Here is a 21,537-nt window from a genome sequence, read left to right on the forward strand (position 1 = left end):
GGAGGCGATAGCCTTTTTCTCCAGCATGAAACTTTTGCGAATCACCACTGGCATACATGTACCATGCATTGTGTAGTCAGTAGACAAACACATTTGCATGCACTTCACTTTCATAAATCTTGGCTCCTCATGAAATTCATGAAAGTTTCATGCTCGTAAAAATTTCTGGGTTTACAGTAGTCACTTCCACAGCATCAGCTTGATCTGAAACCATGCTTTGTGGGAACACTTCAGTATACATGTAACTGATACTACCATCAGTGCAATTCATCGGTCAATTTTAAATCAGGGTGTCAAAAATTGCAATTATGAGAAATTATGGTTCCTATGATTATAGGTCAGTTCCACATGTATTCATTGCAGTTTATAATCATCCAGTGGAGCTGTCAGCCATGCATCTCCTGAGGCTAGCAGCTCGCCCCGGATGCAGGAGAACCCAGTGGCAGTGGGCGTATCCATCGTGCAGACTGACCAGACATGAAGCAAGGGACCAATTGCCACGTGGCCACTGCCGGGAGCTGAGTCTGTCGTCATGGCAACAGAAGACGAAGGCGGTCATCTTTGACCTTGGTGGAGTCCTAGTGCCCAAACCCTATCCCATCTTTGCAGGTAAAGTTCAGGCTTACTGACAAACATACATATAATAATGTGATGGCATTCAGTGCACTTTCTATTATATCCACTTTTTTGTCATTTGTTATTAATAATAATGATTATAATAATAATAATGATATCGTATGGTGATAATAATAATAATAATGATAATAATGATAATAATAATAACTAGAGAAGCACTCTGAGAGCGCAGACCTTCGCCAAGCATGCAGCTCATTTCCACCACTGATCTTGTTCTTCTATAGAGATATCATTGATTTCCACCCATACGTACTTATAGCATTGCGTGCTGAAAGTCGCCCGATTTCCCAATATAGAAGCCTTTGTTACGTCATAAACCCTCTGCTGCATGGGGCGCCTCGCCCTAGCAGAAACTAGAGCACGAACTTTAGTGCGCGCATGCAAACCTCAAATACGCGCAGCCTGAACTCCCAAGTTCATTGACCCTACCTGCCAAAATATCAAAAATCCTTCATAAATTCCCCCCAAATTCTCAGATCACTACCAAAATTTAATCATCTGTTACTTGTATCATTCTAAATCTTTCCTACAAATTTCATCCAAATCCGTTAACTACTTTTTGAGTTATTTTGCACACGGACAAACTAACTAACTAACTAACTAAAGTAACAAACAAACACACAAACCAATGGTAACGAAAACATAACCTCCTCCCTTGGCAGAGGTAATGATAATAATAATCATCATTATTGTATTTGTTATTATTATCATTATCATTTTTTGTTATAATTCTTATTTCTATTATTTTTGTCACTACTACTGTAAAAGCTGAATTTTCTAGAGGGTTTAATTTTCATGAACTTTACGAATTATTGTCGGACTGCGAACTTAACAACATGCAAAAAAGTTGCCATGTGCTAGGATAATTACTATGTAAAGTGCACTTACAATAGCCCCGCAAAGATGTCTGCTACCTCCTCATTTGTGAGAATATTTGTATACGAAAATGACAGCTTGTACAGTATTATCATCACCATCACGATCGAAATTATCATTTTTTCTTCTATACATGTGTTTGGTTTTGGTTTGGTTTGGTTTTATTTCTGACTTTTTTCAAATCACACATAACAAAAGAATACATACATTTAATACACGACGCATAAGCTTGGAAAATTATAGCATACTATCTTATAAATTAATTCAAAGTACTTGTATACATACAAAAATGACAGTATTCGATGTATAAGACATAGCATGATATCAGAAAAAAAGGTTCAGAAGGAAATCGTAAAAATAACAGTTTGTAAACTATCTAAATAATGATTGATTGTTCATTCAGAATATGTCATGTCATTACGATAAATGAAATTTAGAAAAAAGAAGGTGGATATATATAAATGAATTAATTTTAGAATTGTCTAGACATTGTAATAACAGAAAAGCAGGAGACCGCGATCATGATCAGCAGCTTGAGATGGATTGAGGCCTCGGGGTAAAATTGAAACTTAAATTTGACTTGGTATATCTGTATAATGGACGTGACATGACGTATGACAACTGCAGCTCCCCCTCTGCAAATTGATTATTGCTGTATCAGTGAATATTTCCTGCATTTTTTTTTTTAATGATGAATACATCTTTGTGTCATCATTTCAAACTAGAGCAATTTGTCTGTATAAATCCACTGTTGATTGGGATACCTCAAGTGGTTTCTCATGCATTCATTTTATCTGCCATTAGGATAATGCCCTTCATTTACATTTTGACAAAAATTCCCCAATCTCGACCGCTTGCCAAGGATAAGCCACAACCTTTAAAGGGGGAACTTACCCTGAAATTATACATGCAGCTTCAGCGAGTGCGGAAATAGTAGGAAAACACATCAGTGAAGTTCGAGGAAAATTGGATTTTCATTCAAAGGTTGAGAATTTTCATACATTCTACTAGATATCCATGTGCATCATCACTGGATAAGAGAGTTTATATAGCAGTGGAACAGTATAGAAAAAAATACAAAGATATTTTCACCTTTTTTAGAAATGAAAAGTACAGATTCCCAGGATTTATTACTGAGATACATGTATGAGTGAGGGTGATGTAATTCCCCTGCCTTCGTATGCAGGTAGGTGAAATGAAAAGTTATGAATTTCATCTTTTTTACTAAATCCATACGTGCGTCATCACTTTATGAGAAGGCTCCAATAGTACATGATGGCAAAGTACTGTGTAACAATTTAGAGAAATTATAAAAGTGAATTACACAATGTATTTCATGTAGAGTACTTGAAAGTACAAGTACCTATTCCCTGAAGACTTATTGATGAGGAGATAATATATACAGTATGAGGGTACTATCAGGTAAATATTATTTCCCCGCTGCCTTTTTAAGGAATATAATTATTGTAGTCAAGTCATCTATCATTATGCCAGAAAATGTACAATTCTCTTTGTACTTTTTTTTTTTTGTTGTTCCACTGTTGTGACAGTATGAACTGTTGTAGCCTTATCATTCAGCAATGCCAGCACCAAATCTTTAAAAAAAAAATTATACATTTTGAGTGGATCATCCAATTTCCCCCAATCTTCTCTGATGCTTTCTAATTAATTTTACTGCATTCACCTCATCTGCCCACTGAATATTTAGGGTAAATATTCCGTTACCCTCTCGGCACAGATTTTCCATGAAGGGAAGACCTGATGGCATTTAATAACAGAAAATGTGATAATATGCAAGCCAGTGGAAGATTTGTAATGACATCATCTCACAACTTCCTTCTTGTTGTTTTTGTTATTGCCGCCTAAATGTGAAGTTGACCAATGACATGTTTTTTGTGTGCTATTTTTCATTATTTCAGATTTTTTGTTGTTGTTAAAACTTTACTCCTCATTCTTGTTGATATTAATCACTCTAGTTTTCCCACAATCGAATAGATAATGGAATGAGGTTTCCCTGTAAGGTTTCAGCTATTTGATGAGATGGTATATAGTATTGGATGAGTTGAGGATTCAACTTTTAACTTTTTGTGAGATGGTTAGAAAACACTTTATGAATTGTTCCCGAGCATACAATTCCAAAAGAAATTCAAAGTTTATTTGATGAAAATTGGTTTTGAAATGGCTGAGATATTGAAAAACAAAGTGAAATAAAGCCATCACAATAAAAGGTAGGTCCCACCTTTTATTAGGATTGCTTTGTTTGGGATATATCAGCCATCTCAAAACCAATTTTCATCAAATAAACTTTAAAATCTTCCATATTTCATAGGAGGTTTCTCACAATCTAAAAAAAAAAAATCATCATCAAACGACATTGGAAACCTTAAGCCCCATCTTGACCAAAACTGTACAATCCCTTTAAGGTGTAATTGGCAAAAAACAAAGACAAAAAACAAAACAAAACAAAACAAAAATGTACTTATCTGTTTAGCCAGATAGAATTTGTATTGTTGAATGGGGTCTTCTGGCCTTGAATAATACAGTGCTTAAAGATTGCCAAAGCATCATTGTAATTCAATTAGTATGAATTCTTTCAGGACTTCATTTTCCATCTTTGGTGAGATTCCTGATGGCATTTATACCAGTTGTATTTCATTTGAGTTGACCAAATATGTGACATACTACATAGCCTTATAGCCACCATGACTATGAAGGAAAAATTCGTGTTTAATTCAGAGATTAATGACTCTCCATCAATAATTTCAGTTAAATTTGTAAAATCGTAAAATCTATGTACCTACGAGATGTTGCCTGCCAGTTGATTCCTTAAGTTGAAAAAAAAAAGAATAATAAATCACCAATATTTCTATCTCACCAGCCATGCTCATGCTACATGGTGTCTAAACCTGTATAATATGTACTCCTGTCTCGGAAAGTGTGTCATTTAGATTTACTAACACACTCCAGGGTGCCAATATACTTGTTTTCTCACATTCGACAATAAATTGGTGTGTCTAGATGCCTTTTGATTTTCAAGGCGGGATTTTATTGTACTTGAGTGTACTTGTATGACTGATCCCCATCGCTTTAATTGCCCATCAACCCAGTTTTACGAGCTTGCTTGCTTTAATAGCATGTTGTCCTTTGCGGAAGTCAACTTCTGACATCTATCTTGAGTCTACCAAACAATTTGGCATTTTAAGGATTAGCATTTAAAGAGTTGCTTACCTATGCTTGTGACATTTGCTGTAAGTGTAGAATATTTTGCTGCAGTGTGTGTGGAAATTTGAGCACGTTTTTGGTATGTGATGCCTCCATGCAAACAACAATCTGTAGATATTTTCTTTAATGCATAAAGATGGACCACATAATTACACTGTTATGAATAGTACTTAGTAATTTTGAATATAATATTTTTTTAGGTCAATTCAGATCACTTGACCAAGTGCAATATCTAAATCAAGTAATTATTTCCACGTTCATCATAGTTATCTCATGAAGATATGAAGTCTCCCCTAATCTCCAATACTTAATGCAAACAGAAATTTTCAAGATGCATTCCCAGTGGTGCATAGGCCTATTAAACTTCTACTGATTGTTCCAGATATAGATCACCAAGGAAACTACCCCCTCCTTCCAGATGGTAAATCTCTCTTGTAATTGTGATTTTAATATTGAGATATTTCTTGCATCTGAAAGCAAATTATTGTAATTATGAGTGTAGAATCTTGATTTGCAAATCGAGGTTTCAAAGTGCTGTAAAGTTTTGATTTTCTTGATTTGTGGTGAGCACTTCCCGTCTGAAAAGCTTGACCTCAGAAACATGATCTCCGTAACATGATTTAAGAAGGGGAGCATACAATTGTAGCTCAGCCCAACTTTTACTCTAGTCCAGAGGCTACGCAAAATGTAATTCAATCTCCGTTTGCTGCACTAGCTTTTGCAAGCTTTGCAATTTTGATGAACAGGTCAGAAGGCACATACATGTACAACATGTACATGTACCGCTAGAACTCGAGTCATGATTGCAGTCATGATACATGATTATTTTTTAGTGGCAAAATGAGCAAAGAAAATAGGATTCCATCTGGATTCAAACCCGAGACCTTCAGATGCTTGCCCAGTGCTCTGTCATCTGAAAGAGCTTCATTTTTTTGCATACAAGCATGTGATCATAGAAGACTACAAGCTAAATTCTTCTATTGTCAGAAAGAGCTCTAAAACACTTCAGCAAAAGACTGATTCAGTACACAAGATACCGTTTGCACTATTAACTCACTAATAGTGTACACTGATGCAAAGAACACAGAATCATGGGTTGTGCTACATGTAGTGGTAGGAAATTGACAGTGTTATAGACTTACCTTAAAATGTGTTTCATAATTAAACCCTATAAATATGTGTGCAAACCTGTTGAAATTTTTTTTTTCATGATTTGCCACTTTGCCATGTATTTTTTTTTTTATGATGCCTGATTGTGCCTACACTGATTAGCAGACAAACTGACCATTGTGCTGATCAGTCAAAAGCAGTAATGACCGGCCTTTTCTTCAGTCAATTTATGAATGCATGAAGATTTAACCAAAGCAAGAAGTAGAAGTGATACCCTATGATGTCTTACTGAAATGCAAGGTGAATGTATTTATAATGCAGTGCTTCTGCAGTTTATACTACAGATGTTATTCATTTGCAAATTTGGATGGTTGAATGATATTGGATAAATAGACCCAAGTATGAAAGATACAAGAGGGGGAAAAAAAATTGATATTAGATTAAACGAAAAATTTCATAGATAAAAAGCCTTCAGCTGGTCAATAGGAACTGAAGAACGTCATGCTTTTAAATTGTTTTGTGTGGTATTTTCAGCAAAATATATTGGCAATTTCAAATCTAAATTAACAGGCTGCCATTATTTGACATGTACAATGTATAAACCATAAAATTATCTAATAGAACAAACAGCATTTTTGGCAGTGGCTGTGGTTGTGTTTGTTAAAGATGGAAATGACAATACGAGACTGATGTTGATTCCGTCCATTTGTGTTTGTCCAGAGTACGAGGCGATGAAAGGAATTCCCATCGGGGCGGTGAAGGACATCATCGTGGCGGCAGGAAGCGCCGGCTCTTTCAGGCAGCTCGAGCGAGGGCGCCTCACGGCGGAAACATTCGGGCCGGCTTTCAGCAAGGAGGGCAAAGAGCTCGTGAGTCACGTGTGGATGTGCGTGCTCAGACCCTATTAACATTGAATTGATGTTGATAGGGGCTGATATAAAGGCTATTGGAGGATACTGTTTGTTACATTGTAAATAGAACCCTCCCCCCCCCCTAAAAAAAAAACAAACAACTCCAATGGCTGTCCTTCTAGACCCCCACCCTAAATGAACTCTTGTATGTATTATTGTCCAGAAAGAACTACATGTATGTCCTGATTATGAACTATTAATTAGCAAGTGCAATGTCTTTAAAAATTGGCCACGGAGAACCAGCAAAATGCATTTCTTTCCTCCATTGTGTTTTGTAAATGTTCTCTTTCATTTGGTGTGTGCATCAAGTAGGCCCTATGTCATGTCCATTATAGTGTGTGTGTGTGTGTGTGTGTGTGTATTCATGAACATGTATTTTACATTGAGTTGAATATTTGCAAGAAGTTGTGTCCCTAGAGTTCATAATTTGTACACACAGTATATACCCTGGTGTTCATATTTCACAAAATTATTGTCACCTGTAACGTAACCACAATAGGCGTGTCTTTATTAGACTGAAGCTGAAAGTAGTGGGCTATTGTGGTTTGGAAATACAGCCAGTGTGTGTGTCTTCATTGGCCGCAAATTGACAATTATTTTGTAAGTGGTTAATTTTCTGGTCCAGGCGTATCAGCCTGCTAGGGAAATTAGCCCACTTGGGAAATTAGATTGAATTTTACACATGCGTACTTTGCATCATTACCCGGCTATCAGCAGGTCAGCGTCTGGTTTCGAAAGTGGTTTCCCCAGTGATGATGGGATCAAGAAAATTTGGGGCTGACGGAGATGCAACACAAATTGCATGCTACATCCGCTATAATTTACAAATTGGTGTGCTGTTTCACCATACTAGACTGATATTTTGGAGGAAATTTTTTCTTGATCAGATAGCTCCTGTTTGTGTCTTCATCGCATAAATAGCAGGTCAATTTGGCATCTGGCTAATTTCCTAACCACAAAATAGCTCGCTTTTTGAAAAACTTTGGTCTGATAAAGACAAGCTTAATGTGTGAAGTCTCTTTATTACCTCCGCCAAGGAAAGAGGAGGTTTGGTAATCATCGGTGTTGGTTTGTCTGTTTGCAAATTCATAATAATTCAAAAAGTTGAGTACGGATCAAAATGAAACTTGCATAACAAGTAGATATTGACACAAGGAATGCCTCATTCAATTTTGGTAGTGATCCGTGAATTTTGTTTTTAATGGATTTTTGAAGGATTTTTCATCTTTTGGCATTATAAGGTCAATGAACTTGGGGTTCAAGCTGTGCATACTATTTACATACACGCACTATTAAGGCACATGCTCTGCTCGGGCAAGGCACCGTGCAATGACGTAAACAAAATGCTTCTATCGAAATAGGAAATTGCGTGCATGTAAGGGTGGAAATGAGTTGCTGGCTTGGCGGAGGTCTGTGCTCTCCGAGAGTGCTTTTCTAGTTTATGGGAAAGTGATTACTTTTCTCTCGGAGAAGGAATTATACAATTGTATACTTACAATAAGTAGTTCTCATTCTGACACTGTTGGCTGTGAGCAGCAAACTCGGTCCTTTTCACCATGAAAGAAATGCAATCTTTACAAACTATGGACGGATGGCACAATATACTGTTGCACTACAGTTGCCTCGATATACTCTCGCTATTGCCACGAAGCCGAGCAGAATACTGAAATTCATTGTTGTGTGGGTGACCTCATCAAACTGTTGAGCAGGAAGGCAGAGAATGGCACTGTCGTTTCCTAGTGCCTAAAAAAAAAAAAGGAGAAGGAATAAAAAAAGATAATGAACACATTGAACAATCAAAGAGGAATGGTGAAAGGAAGAAATTTCAGGAATCCGGGACTGAAGATAAGATGCACTTGTGCAGAGTTCATTTACAGGATACAGATTTGTATTTTGTTGTTGTTCACTGGTGGTTGTTGTTTTTAAAGGACAAGTCCACTTTCATAAACATGAGGGGTCCGTTTCATGAAAGTCTTAGGAGAGACTTTCTCTCTCCTAAGTCATACTTAGGAGAGACTTTGCTAAAAACCGTTTCATGAAAAAGCTATCGCATAAAGCTATCACATAAACTCAGACTTAGGAGAGACTTTTTCTACAAACCATTTCATGAACGAAGCTAGCACATAAAGTCTCTCCTAACTTGGCAAAGCTATCACATAAATCTAGGAGTGGTCAGGAGCACTCCTAAGTTTATGTGATAGCTTTTTGAGAGTCATTGTATCAAACTTTTTTTCTCATTTTTGGAGTAATTGACCCCAAATTTGGCATGTGTGACCACTGTCAAAGGTAGATGTGCAAGACATCTTTTTCGTTAATATCGCGTAATGCTTTGCCATGGCAACGACATATTTTCATAAAAATCATACAAATTATTGTGGATTACACTACTACACTCAGTTTTAAAGCAATGCAGTTGAAATTCAGCATAGAATCAGATCAATGTAATGTGTAGTTGTGCAAGACGCTTTTTTCCCTGTGTGGATGTGAAGAAATCTGTTGCCATGGCAACAACAGTTTTTTCTATACCAATCATACAAAGAAATATGTGGATTGATCTAACTTCGTATAGTTTTTTAGCATTTGACCTAAATTTTGGCACATGTGACCGCTACAGTATGTAGATGTGCAAAACTAATCTTTTGTTGATGTTGAACAATGCGTTGCCATGGTAACAGCATTTTTTTTTCACTTAAAAGCATCTAAAATATTGTGAATTCAGATAAATTTGTCAGTCTTTGAGCAATGGCTTGAAATTTGGCGCATGTGACCAGTATAGTACGTAGATGTGCAAACTTCATTTTTCGTCATTGTTGAACAATGCGTTGCCATGGTAACAACAGACTTTGAATAAAAAGCATACAAAACTATTGTGGATTCAGCCATCTCCCTCAGCTTTTGAGCATTTGGCTTGAAATTTGGCACATGTGACCACTATGATATGCAGTTGTGCAAACTTCAATCTTTCATAGATATGGAACATTGTGTTGCCATGGTAACAGCATTTTCACTGAATATAATAAAAAAAATTTGTGGATTCAGTTTACTCCTTCAGTATTTGAGCATTTTACTTGAAATTTGGCACATGAGACTGCTAAAGTACATTGACTGATGTGCGAATTTCTTCTTTGATCGTTGTCAATGTGTTGCCATGGTAACAGAGTATTTTGAATGAAAATCATATAAAAATACTGTGGATTCAGCTAACTTCCTCAGCTTTTGAGCATTTGACTTGATATTTGACACATGTGACAGTCATAATATGTATTTGTGCAAACCTTTCTTTCAAATTTTCTTCCATTAATATTGGACAGTGTGTTGCCATGGTAACATCATTTTTTAATGAAAATCATAGGACTTACCAGTTTATTCATCCAACTCCCTCAGTTTTTGATTTTTTTAATAAACAAAACATGACTTTATTCTATGTTGAACAATGCGTTCCCATGGTAACAACTTTTTATAAAAAATAAAACCGTATAAAGTTAGTGCTGGTTGAACGAACTCCCTCAGTTGGAGGTGGGGGTAAAAATCACAATGAGTGATAGTTCAAGTTTCTGCAGGTATTCATGGTTTCATACTTGGATTTGATTTTACTCCTCAATTGCCACAATTGAAACACATTTCATTTAAAGATGCATAATGATAAGCGCCGATAATGATTCAATTATTTAATTCATTCACCACTATGATTACTATCAATTTCATACTCATTAACCCTATTACGCCCAAGCTATTTTGACCCTTCCCAGGCCCAAGGGGGGGGGGGGGGCACATTGTGCCCCCCTATATAACTTTGTTATTGTTTGATGTCTCATCGTCATATTTGGCACATGGGTAGAGCAACTCATACTCTACATGACCGCATACTTGAGTTGTTTCAAGGTCACCCATAGAGGGCGCTATTTATCAAAATATAAAGAAATACATAGGAAATATGCTAAAAACATGATTTTTTTTGTATAATTTCTTTATCCCCAGTATATATGTCTTATCATAGACCAACATTTTTCATATTTGCCACAAATGATGTGCAAGTCAAAGCTGATTATTTGTTATGGTTGAAATTTCTCAAGGTCACCACATGGGGGCGCTATTCATAACAAAATAAAGAAATACATTATGAGACCTATGATGTATTGTTTGGGATAGGTACATGCATAGTAATCATATTTCATATTCCCATAATATTGGAATTTTAAGTTTGCAGATTGATAATGTGATAAACAAATGATATTAGAGGTATAACTTGGGTGAAGGAATCAAAATGACACAAAATAGAACGTCAATCTTTGGAAAATACTGTTATTTTCAAGCATCTCTATTATATCTATTGTTTTATGCTGTTGGCACAGAAAACAAAGGAAATAATAGGAAAAACATTTCAAGGCCATAATTACTTCACATTCTGCTTCTTCAGCAAATTTCAGCCAAGAAACGCCCATTTCATACTTTATAATATTGTAAATTTGAATTGGAATAGAAAAATACGCAAAAATCTGACTGAGATGGTTGTCAGTTTATGGTTGCCATGGCAACCAGCAATATCAAATATAGCTAAATTATATATCAAAACGTTCGGAATAAGATTTTAGGAAAAGTCACCAAATTTGGTTAAAATTGGATAAAGGGCGAAGGAGTGGCAAATGAAAATCTGGTAGGGGGGGGGGGCACAATGTGCCCCCCCCCCCCTTGGGCTTTTAGGGTTAAAGGGGAAGGCTAGTAACTGATCAGTGGGAATCAGTGGAAATGCTGGAAGATGATTGTTCCAATCCTTATGGCATTCATTCAAGAGTTCATTGTATATCTATTGTTGTGTGAAAATGATTTGCTTCAGAATGGTCTCATATTCAAGTAATGTGCAGTTTAATTCTTCCAGGTTAGCGTCCCTGGTCAGTGACGGGGCATTAATCTGCACATTACTTGAATATGAGACCGTTCTGAAGCAAATAATTTTCACACAACATAAGATATATAATGTACTCTTGAATGAATGCCATAAGGATTGGAACAATCATTTCCCAGCATTTCCACTGATTCCTACTGATCAGTTACTAGCCTTCCCCTTTAATATTAGTTCTACACAATTTAACTACATGTCATGTGACAGATTATGTAACTGCAGAAACTATTGAAACAGTTGTTGCTGTCAAATTTTCATATTCTGGTTGCCTGATTCATTGGAAAATCTGCTCTTGAAAACATGTATTTCATTATTCAATATCGTCATAATCACAGCACAATTATCATAACCACAATGATGATACTGGTAAGAGTCTTTGTGAAATTATTATCACTCACAGTATTTTCTGGTATTACACTCTACTTCATTTCTACATAATAAGTTATTCTTAATTATATCTTTCTGATCAAATTATAATTGCCCGCATAGATATAATTTTCTAACTTGGTTACATAAAGTTTGCCGTCACACGCCTGGAAACAATAACAAAAATAATGCACTGCAACGTTCACTGATGTATTTATGTTTGGATCACTTATACCTCAACACATCTTTCATAATCATTTGAAATATTTTCATGGTTTATTAATCAAATTGTGAAAGCAGCTGAACTTCAAGCAATTCTATCATTGCAAATATTTGGTAAGCATACAATGATATGTGTTGCAATCCACTGTTTTTGCACTCTGAGGTTCCCTACATCAGAATACTAATTATGATAATAGTACTAATAATAATGACCTTGTCTGCTACACAATAGCTTTTATTCATCAAAGCAATCAGAAATCAGACTGTTATGTGCTGACAGAGATTTGCATTTGTCCATTTTAAAATGGTTTCTTCCACTTTACTATAAATCTTCTTTTCGGTTTTTTTTAAATCTTTTATTTATTTATTTATTTATTTTTTTTTAGTGTGCTTCGATTCACCCGTTTGCTTTTCACCGACTTTTTTGCATGCTTAGCTGTTCTGTTTTGTTTCTCTTTTCTTCTAAGGGGGATTTGTCTCATTTCTGGTTTTGTTAATGCCTGGCAAAGCACTTATGCCATCACCAATGGACTCATCTATGACAAAACTCTGAGTGAAGTTCAGCAGTCAAACTGCAATAGTCTGATTGTAGCTTCATATCTAACACTGCAATTGTGACTCTGCATCACAAAACCCCCAAAAAGTCAGAAAAAGTCACCAAACATGGATTTCTGGTTAAAGGGATGGTGTAGTTTTGGTTGAGACCTGGTTTCAGATTTTTGTGTGTGTGTGATATAATGAGAAACCTCTTCTGAAATATGAAAGGGCAAATAATTCCAAGAAGAATTCAATGTTTACTTGATGAAATTGGTTTTGAAATGGCTGAAATATGCAAAATAAAGAGATTCCTAATAAAAGGTGGAACCAACCTTTCATTAGAATCGCTTTTACTTTGTTTTACTTTGTTTTCGGATGTCTCAGCCATTTCAAAATCGATTTTCATCAAATGAACTTTGAATTCCTCTGAGAATGGTATGCTCTGTAGCACTTCATTAGTGGTTTCTTAGTATCTTCCAAAAAGTTAAAAGCTCAATCCTCTTTCTGAAAGAGCAGACTCTAAGATTTAAAATGATGTACAACTCAATTCAGATGGACTCTCCTAACCTATTTGTATATTAGAAAAGCACAACCTCTGCAAAATCATAATCCTTTCCATGTTAGTTCCGACTTCCAGTTGTTTTGCTGGTTGTGAAACATTGATGTGTATACTACGTAAAAGATTACAGCCGAAATAATTAATGAAATCATCGTGATGTTCATATTATTTCACACTGTATTTTACAAATGAATAATTTCATTCTTTCAGAATGGTCCGTTATAATGAGGAAGAGATAGTCGTAAAAAGGATCACGAATTCAACCATGTCGTGTACCTTTCAAGGACACATGTACAAAATGCGAAGAGATTTTGGGGAGAAAAATACAAAATGCATTTTCAACCCCTGCTGGTGCAAACATCATGGAATACAGCCTAAATAATTAATAATGTAATCATCGCGATCCCGCTGGGCGCACTCAGCGTAAAATAAGTTTAATAATGCATGTTACTCTGCTTGCACCCATGTTCAGAAAAAAAGTAACACATGTTTTTAATACAATGTGATTTTGTTTATTAAAATTTTATACTGTGTGTCACAAATGATATTTTCATTCTTTCAGAATGGTTCAATACACGAGGAAGAGATACGTGTAGAAAGGATTACGAATTCAACCCTGCCGTGCACTTTTCGAGAAGGCATGCACAACACATGCGAAGAGATTTTTCAGAAGAAAAACAAAGAACGCGTTTTCAACCCCTTCTTTTTTTTTAATTCTTTTGGTATCAACTCACAAATGATTCCTTTTTATCCTTTCTCAATAATAATGATCCATTTACTTGTGTAATAACAACACAAAGACTGCTCATAAGTTTGATTGCTTGGTATATGTGACTCCATGCTTATGTTTTCTTTGTTTTTAGTGCGTACGGTTATAACGAGGAACCAGTTATAACGAGGCAATATTGGCGGTCCCACGGACCTCGTTATAACAGGGTTTCACTGTATATACATTGATTTTGAAAGATTAAATTCATATATATATATATATATATATTTACAGCCGTAAAAACTATCATATGTTGCATTCAACCTGTCTGCATCACCCTCGGCAAGCTCCATGCCTTGAGAATCTATATGAAAGAAAAAAGAAATACAAATATGGAAAAACAAATATTGGTTACATACTGAAATTTTATGACACGCCATTCATCCCCTCTGCCTGACATTATACAGAGTGTTAAATATGTGGGCTTACAGTTGAATGAATACACACACGACTGGCACACATATCATTACACAGAACTACTTTTCAGCAATTTCTTATACAGTATATTAGAAACAGTTTAACAGCATCTACGAAAAAAAACTAAGAAAATCGTCTGGGATGTCATACACAAGAATTAGTGTAGCAGATTCTTCCTGATAACAAAAAAGGTGTGACACAGACTCAGAATGAGAATGTGATTGTGACTTTAAACACTCGTCTGACAGAACGTTATACATTTATGACTTTTTAAAAAGGATTGTAACTTATGTCAGGCAAACTGGGGGTTCCAAAATAAACAGAAAGATGATTCAATGGGTTATGCAATAAATCAGCTGCATTGCTATGTCAGTGCGTTAATCAACTAATGTAAGCCGTACTGAATTCCCAATTGTGGCTGATATAGACATAAACATTAAATCAACTCCCAACTGGGGTGTATAAATGCACTAATTTCTTCATTTCTCGTATGGAACAGTTCACATATAGAGGTGACATTGTTTGTCCACCAAGTCTACAATAATTGCTAAAATAAGAAAGACCGAATTACCTGTAACTGATATGTCATCAACAGAGGTTGCCCTTTTTCAACTGTTATTCAAGTTGTTTATTTTGTAAAATCTTTATACTTTCAAGTTTAATTTGAGAAAAGCATACCTGTGTTCTGTCGTAGATAAGATGCTGCTATACAGTTTGTAGTCCAATTGTAGTCTGACTCTGACCTGGGTGAAGTTCAGTTGCAGTTGTCTGTCCCAAGGCTTGGTGAGGTTCAGCTCTCTTCAGGCCTTTGGGTGTGCAAATTTAAGAACAGTTAAATACCATACAAACAGAAACATCGGATGCACAAATGGGATAGTTGGAAAATATTTGAGATGAGTGTACATCTTTATTAAAACAAGCAATAATAACAAAATGTTCATTAATGATTATCAATTTTGTAAGATATATTATGTGAACAACAAGTTGTAATTGCCAGTTTTCAAAGTTTGAATCACTATGTAATGAGCCCCTCTTAGCAAATTGTAAGAGTATGAGGTAATTTTAGTAATGAATGAGAGGGTAAATTAATAACAAGCATTCACTTTATTCAGTTGGCAGCAGAATTATTCACCCCCTTGCATTATGGACACTATAGCAAAATAAATAACATTACAATTACTAAATCATATACAAGTGGTGAACAGATAGTTTATGACAAATGCCTACCTGATCAATAGTCTTTGATTTGCATATAGTTAAAAACTTTGATCATTCATGCATGAAGAGATAAGGTCCAGTGAGCACATTATGGTCATTTCAGACCTTTCTGTGATCACTGAAGCATGACGTGTTATGGTCTGATGATAACGATTAATTGCTTTTGTTTTATGGAATTTTAAATAGTATCTTGCCATTCTATGCACAACTCTTAGCATTTCATTGGGTTATATTCATTTTGACATGACTTAAACTTTGAATTATTAATATCACGGCTAAACCTCTGTACAAACTCTATGGTGGCAACTTTCACTAGAAATGAGTTCATTTAGATATTTTTGTACAACGAAAAATGCCAATTGAAATATTAAGAATCCTACATCAAATTCCATCATATTGTGTCACCTATCAAAACATTGAGTGAACAAACCATATTCAACGAAGCATTTCAGTGATCACTGAAAGGACTGAAAATGACCATAAATGTGCTCATTGGAGCATATCTCTTTATACATGAATGATCAAAGTTTGTAACTATATGCAAATCAAAGGCTACTGATCTGTTATTTACTTGTAGCAAACTATCTGATCACCACTTGTATGATTTAGAAATGATCTCAGTTATAATGTAATTCATTATGCCAGAGTGTCCAAAATGCAAGAGAGGGGCTGAATAATTTTGCTGCCAACTGTAGATGTTCAAGATAACATGATTTCTCAACTTGCTTCAATAGCTAAAAATAATCATTTAACACACCAAATGAAGATGGTGGAATATCCATGACACTGTCACTTGACTTTTCCATTTGCATCTTGCCCCCAGTCCTTAGCTCTGAAGTGGATGAAGTTCACATGTTGTCTGGTTCTTGGCTGTTTGGAGTTTATTCAATATACAAGAACAGTTAATATCTTACAAACAAAACAATAGTGCAGGACATGGGACATTAGAAAGTATGTTAGAGATGGTTGCTTTGCCTTTGCTATAACAAGCTATAGCAATCAAATTGAAAAGCCCTACCATTGATTTTGAAAGAATGAATTCACTAGTATCTACTGATCCATAAGCTATAAATAGGACTTTTCACAGTTTAAAATGATTAGCTATGTCGAATATTCTTGTTTCAAACATTGTAAGAGCATAAGGTGGTTTTGATACTAGAAAAGGGAGAGGGTAAATAAACAATCATAGTAGGGCCTACATTATTAAGATAACGTGACTGCTAAAGTTTGTTTCAGGAGCTTGATACATGTAGACATGCAGGTACCCCCCCCCCCCTTCCATGAATTATCTCTTTTCAATTGGATCAGTATGTAATATTCTACAGATAGTGAAATAAAAAATGCAAAAAACAGTTGTTTCTAGAAGGGTCACTATTCACTGGATAACAATGTTTGTTTTCAATTACCAAGATGGACATTACAGCAAACATTGTTTTCAATATTTCCTGTCTAACACTATTCAACTAAAAATCCAGAGACAATTTGATGTCCAAATGTAAATAATGTTGCAATTGTAGTATTTGAAAATATACAGATATGTTGTCTGCTAAAATAGTATTATAAGCTAAAATACTTGAATTCTGTTGAAGGTGACCATGCTGGTAGATACATCGTAAGTCTCGACGAAGTTCAGTAGCAGTCTAGCTGTGGAGAAGATGGAAGTTCAGCAGTTTGGTTCTGTGTTCAGTGAAGTTCAGCAACTGACTCTGGGCTTTATTAGATGAAGAAGTCTGATTGTAGCAGTCTGACTGATGTTCCATATCTAACATTATAATTAAAAATGTGAATACAAAATAGAAAATGTGTTTTCAAACTGTTGTTTGATTATACAAGATTTTACACACAGTATCTAGAATCTGCATGAAATTTGAAATCAGTTCACATGTTTTTGCAGTTTAAATATATAAAGGATCTTATATTATTATTTTTTTTTTTGGGGGGGGGATGATTAAAAGACATACTACTAGTATTTGAGTTGTCTCAATTCAACATGTGTAAGCCTATAGTTTAGGGTATTATGACTTCTTGAGGTTCTAGATCTTGTCGCTAGGCATCCATGTTGCAAGGTCTACATCTACCTAAGATCTGGTAGGACCAGCTGTACTGTGGCTTCACATTCGGGTTGATCACAGTTACAGCCTGAGATGCAGCCACAGTCTGACTCTGATCATCAACTGTTGTCATGTCATCATCATCAGTTAAATTGCTAAAAGAAGTTGTGTAAGCGGAATTAGCATCGGAGTATGGACCTATAGAATCTACTAACTGCCTAGATAGATAGCACTATTAAGAAGACCTATTAACTTCCTTACTGATGAGTGATAGGCCTACTTATGTTAATGATAATATGTTTAAGAATATCAAGGCAAAGGGTCTAGTCTGGTTATACTTTTGGTATACACTGGTTAAGTAGTATCTAGGTCAGTAGGTGCTACTCAGGATCACTATACCACTGGATTCTAGATCTATAGACATCTGGTAGTATAGCAGTAGAATTCTAGAGGTTCCATGCCAATGAATTTAGGTAAACATCATTCTCTATCTTATTGTGACACATGCATTGCGATTACAGTGCTGTATGCACTTAGAATTGTTGAAGATAGCTTTCAAGTCTGAACCAAGATCTGAACCATGGTTTCCAATTCATATTCTGTGTAGACCTGGATCTACGTACTACTACTAGGCCCTACTATTACTACCGTACTTGATCTAACGTTAGTTAGTCTAACCACTGTCGGACTCTCCAGATAGTACTACCGGCCCTAACCCCAGGGCACTCCCTGTTAGTTGTACCAGTACACAGTGCTTCGCGTTCGGGCTGGTCGCAGTTATAACCCCTAACCCCTAGTATTTTACAAGTTTTTGTTGTAGACCTATATTAGTAACGTTAGATAGTAACATTAGGACTTGTAAACGTAACAATGACACAGGTAACGTACAGCTGGTTCTCTGTAGTGTAAATGCTAACACTATAAGTTCACGTTAGGGCCTAAACTAAAAAACATTAGGCTTAGGCTAGGCCCATAATTCTGTTGGACAAAATAACCTGAGATTTTCTAGACTGAAAAAAAAAACCCAGATCTTTCCTGTCGATTTGACACAAAACAGAAAATTTGTATCACTTCTGAATACTATCCACACAGCTAGTGACAGTGTAATTATTAAATGTTAGACACGTCTTCAAAAATATAATATTAATAATAAAATGCAGACCAATTCTTTACTTATGAAATTTCCGGTTTCTTCTTCGATCCCTTCACTATTCACGCCTTAAGTTACCTGCAATTCACCCATACATGAACAAATCGGGCAATTGCTCTCATGAAATATCTGCACGCTAAAAATCAACCCACAAACATTTCACTATTACTTGTAGAAGTTGTAGTAGCCCTAGACCCTACCATGCTAACATTAACAAACTACCTAACTCAGCTGGCCATTTGGTCATTCAAACAAACGGCGATGTGCCTACGTGGGACTATTGTGATAACGCTACTACCGGTAAGATTAGATCTACATCTAGCTAGCCCTTGGAGAATTGTAGAAGATTCGAACAAAAATATATCCAAATAATATCACATTATGAATCCACATGCATTACTTTTTAATTGCAGACAGCTTTAAATATACTCACTAATAGAAATATGTACTGGTCGCGGTGTAGAATGCAACTTAGCCTTCAGGATCTTGCCTCCGTCGTAGATCTGTTACCTCTGCGCTGTGTGTATACGTGCTATGTCTATGTAGCGAGTGCTCACCGCATGTAACACAATAGGGAGAAAACGCTAATGATATGCTAATGATATGTTAATTAGTATTACCCTCGAACATGACGATTGAAAAAATTAAAGTCTCTCATAGCTTAGGAGAGACTTCGTGAAATGGTTTTTACTTCTCTGTGAAAGTCTCTCCTAGCTTAGGAGCGGCTTGGCCATTTTAAGATTTATGTGATAGCTTTTATATGATAGCTTCATGAAACGGACCCGAGGATTGAGAGAATGCAGCAATATTAGGAGAACACATAGGTGAAAGTTTGAGGAAAATTGGACAATCCGTTCAAAAGTTATGAATTTTGGAAGTTTCAGTTCCGCGATCGCTGGATGTGAAGACTACTACAGCTTGTGATGTCATATGTGTACAACCATATAAAAGAAACTATACAGAAAATTCAACATACATTGTATTTTCACTTTTCTCGCATAATAGAAGAGCACATGACTTGCCTCTTTCAGAAGGCAGGGGAGTAATATTACCCTTAACATATCAGTTACAAGTTGAGGGAATGTGTACTTTTTTCAAAAAATGAAATTTTGTGGAATTCTCATTTTCCTTAAATTGTTGTACGCATGTGACATCATCAACTGCAGTAGTCTTCTCATCCAGCAGTAACTGAGCAGACACTTTAAAAATTCATAACTTTTCAAGAGATTGTCCGATTTTCCTCAAACTCTCACTGATGTGTTCTACTAATATCGCTGCATTATCTCCATCCCACATGTATATGAAGGTGAACTTGTCCTTTAATGCCAGTAGCAGGAGATGAATGTTGGTTTCTTTTGTGGGCTTCGAGATGTGAGTTCGCCTATCCACAGCCAGTGATACCAGTAATAGGGTTACTTGCTTTGTGGGTGAACAATTCCTCTCTTGGGAAACTTCTCTCTGATAAGTGACAATGATGCATGTATGTGTATTGGTAATAGGGGGTGAAGTTGTGCCTATCAACTTTTGGGTGCACATGTTCAAGGTCAAAGGTCAAAAGGTCAAGGACAAATACATACAATTTTACTATTTCCACCATATCTATTGAATGCCTGAAGATATTTTCTTGAAACTTAGTGTATACATGTTTTACCCAATTAAGATTCTCTGGTGAAAGTTTGGGTCATGAGGTCAAAGGTCAAAGGGCAAAAGGTCAGGGTCAAATACATAAAATTTCACTATTTCCACCATATCTATTGAATGCCTGAAGAGATTTTCTTGAAACTTAGTGTATACATGTATTACCCAATTAAGATTCTCTGGTGAAAGTTTGGGTCATGAGGTCAAAGGTCAAAGGTCAAAAGGTCAAGTAAAAATATTAAAACTTTTTTTTTTTCTCCGTACCTTGGAAAATTGTTCAAGGTATCTTCATGGAACATAGTATATACATGTACTGACTGGAAGTGATTATCTAGAGAATGTAGGGTTCATGGGGTCAAAGGTCAGGGGTCAAAGGTCAAGTGCAAGACTTCAAAATTTTACTATTACCCTCATATTTATGCAATGCCAGCAGGGTTATTTTTTTACACTTGGTGTATGCGCGTGTGTAACCTAATAGAAATTCTCTGGAAAGTTTTTTTTTTTCTCTCTTTTTGCCTCAAAGGTCAAAAGGTCAAAGATCAAGTGAAAGTGCTGAACTAACTTTTTCCTCCATATCTCGGAAGTGGCTCAAGTTACCTTGAAACTTAGTACATATTATGCATGTTCTACCTGAAAGTAATTATCTTATGAATTTTAGGGTCAAGGGCCAGATGAAAATGGTAACAATTTACTATTCAATTCAGAAATTGCACTTTTTCTCCACACCTGTACCTTGAAAATTACTCAATGCCTTAATGTATGAATGGGTCAAAGTCAAGTTAAAGTCCTTAAATCCCTAGATACATGCTCTCCTATTCATCCAATTAAACCTGCGTCAAGGAAGGTGAACATTCAACACATTTGTGACAAATTTGTCATTCCAATATTTTGCCAATTTTGTGAAAATGTAATCACGCAGTGTCCACATGTACTATCTAGACCTATTGGGAAAATC

The 21,537-nt window shown here is 35.8% G+C and overlaps 1 protein-coding gene and 1 long non-coding RNA gene across 2 annotated transcripts in view; one reads left to right on the forward strand and one right to left on the reverse strand.

The window, feature by feature from the left end:
- Positions 1-392: 392 nt before the first annotated feature.
- The window catches only part of LOC140227827 (acyl-CoA dehydrogenase family member 10-like), a 73,073-nt gene continuing 51,928 nt past the window's right edge, over positions 393-21,537 (forward strand). Inside the window, exons 1-2 of the mRNA XM_072308220.1 lie at positions 393-609; positions 6,565-6,713. Coding sequence (XP_072164321.1) covers positions 393-609; positions 6,565-6,713 — 366 coding nt within the window. The remainder of the gene's footprint in view (positions 610-6,564; positions 6,714-21,537) is intronic.
- On the reverse strand, positions 14,279-16,587 carry LOC140228066 (uncharacterized). Its single transcript, XR_011901075.1, has 3 exons — positions 16,501-16,587; positions 15,204-15,331; positions 14,279-14,412 (listed from the first exon to the last, which is right to left on the reverse strand). It is a non-coding gene; the product is annotated as an uncharacterized lncRNA (long non-coding RNA).

This window comes from Diadema setosum, chromosome 4 (genome assembly GCF_964275005.1).
Source record: "Diadema setosum chromosome 4, eeDiaSeto1, whole genome shotgun sequence".
Classification (NCBI taxonomy): Eukaryota; Metazoa; Echinodermata; class Echinoidea; order Diadematoida; family Diadematidae; genus Diadema; species Diadema setosum.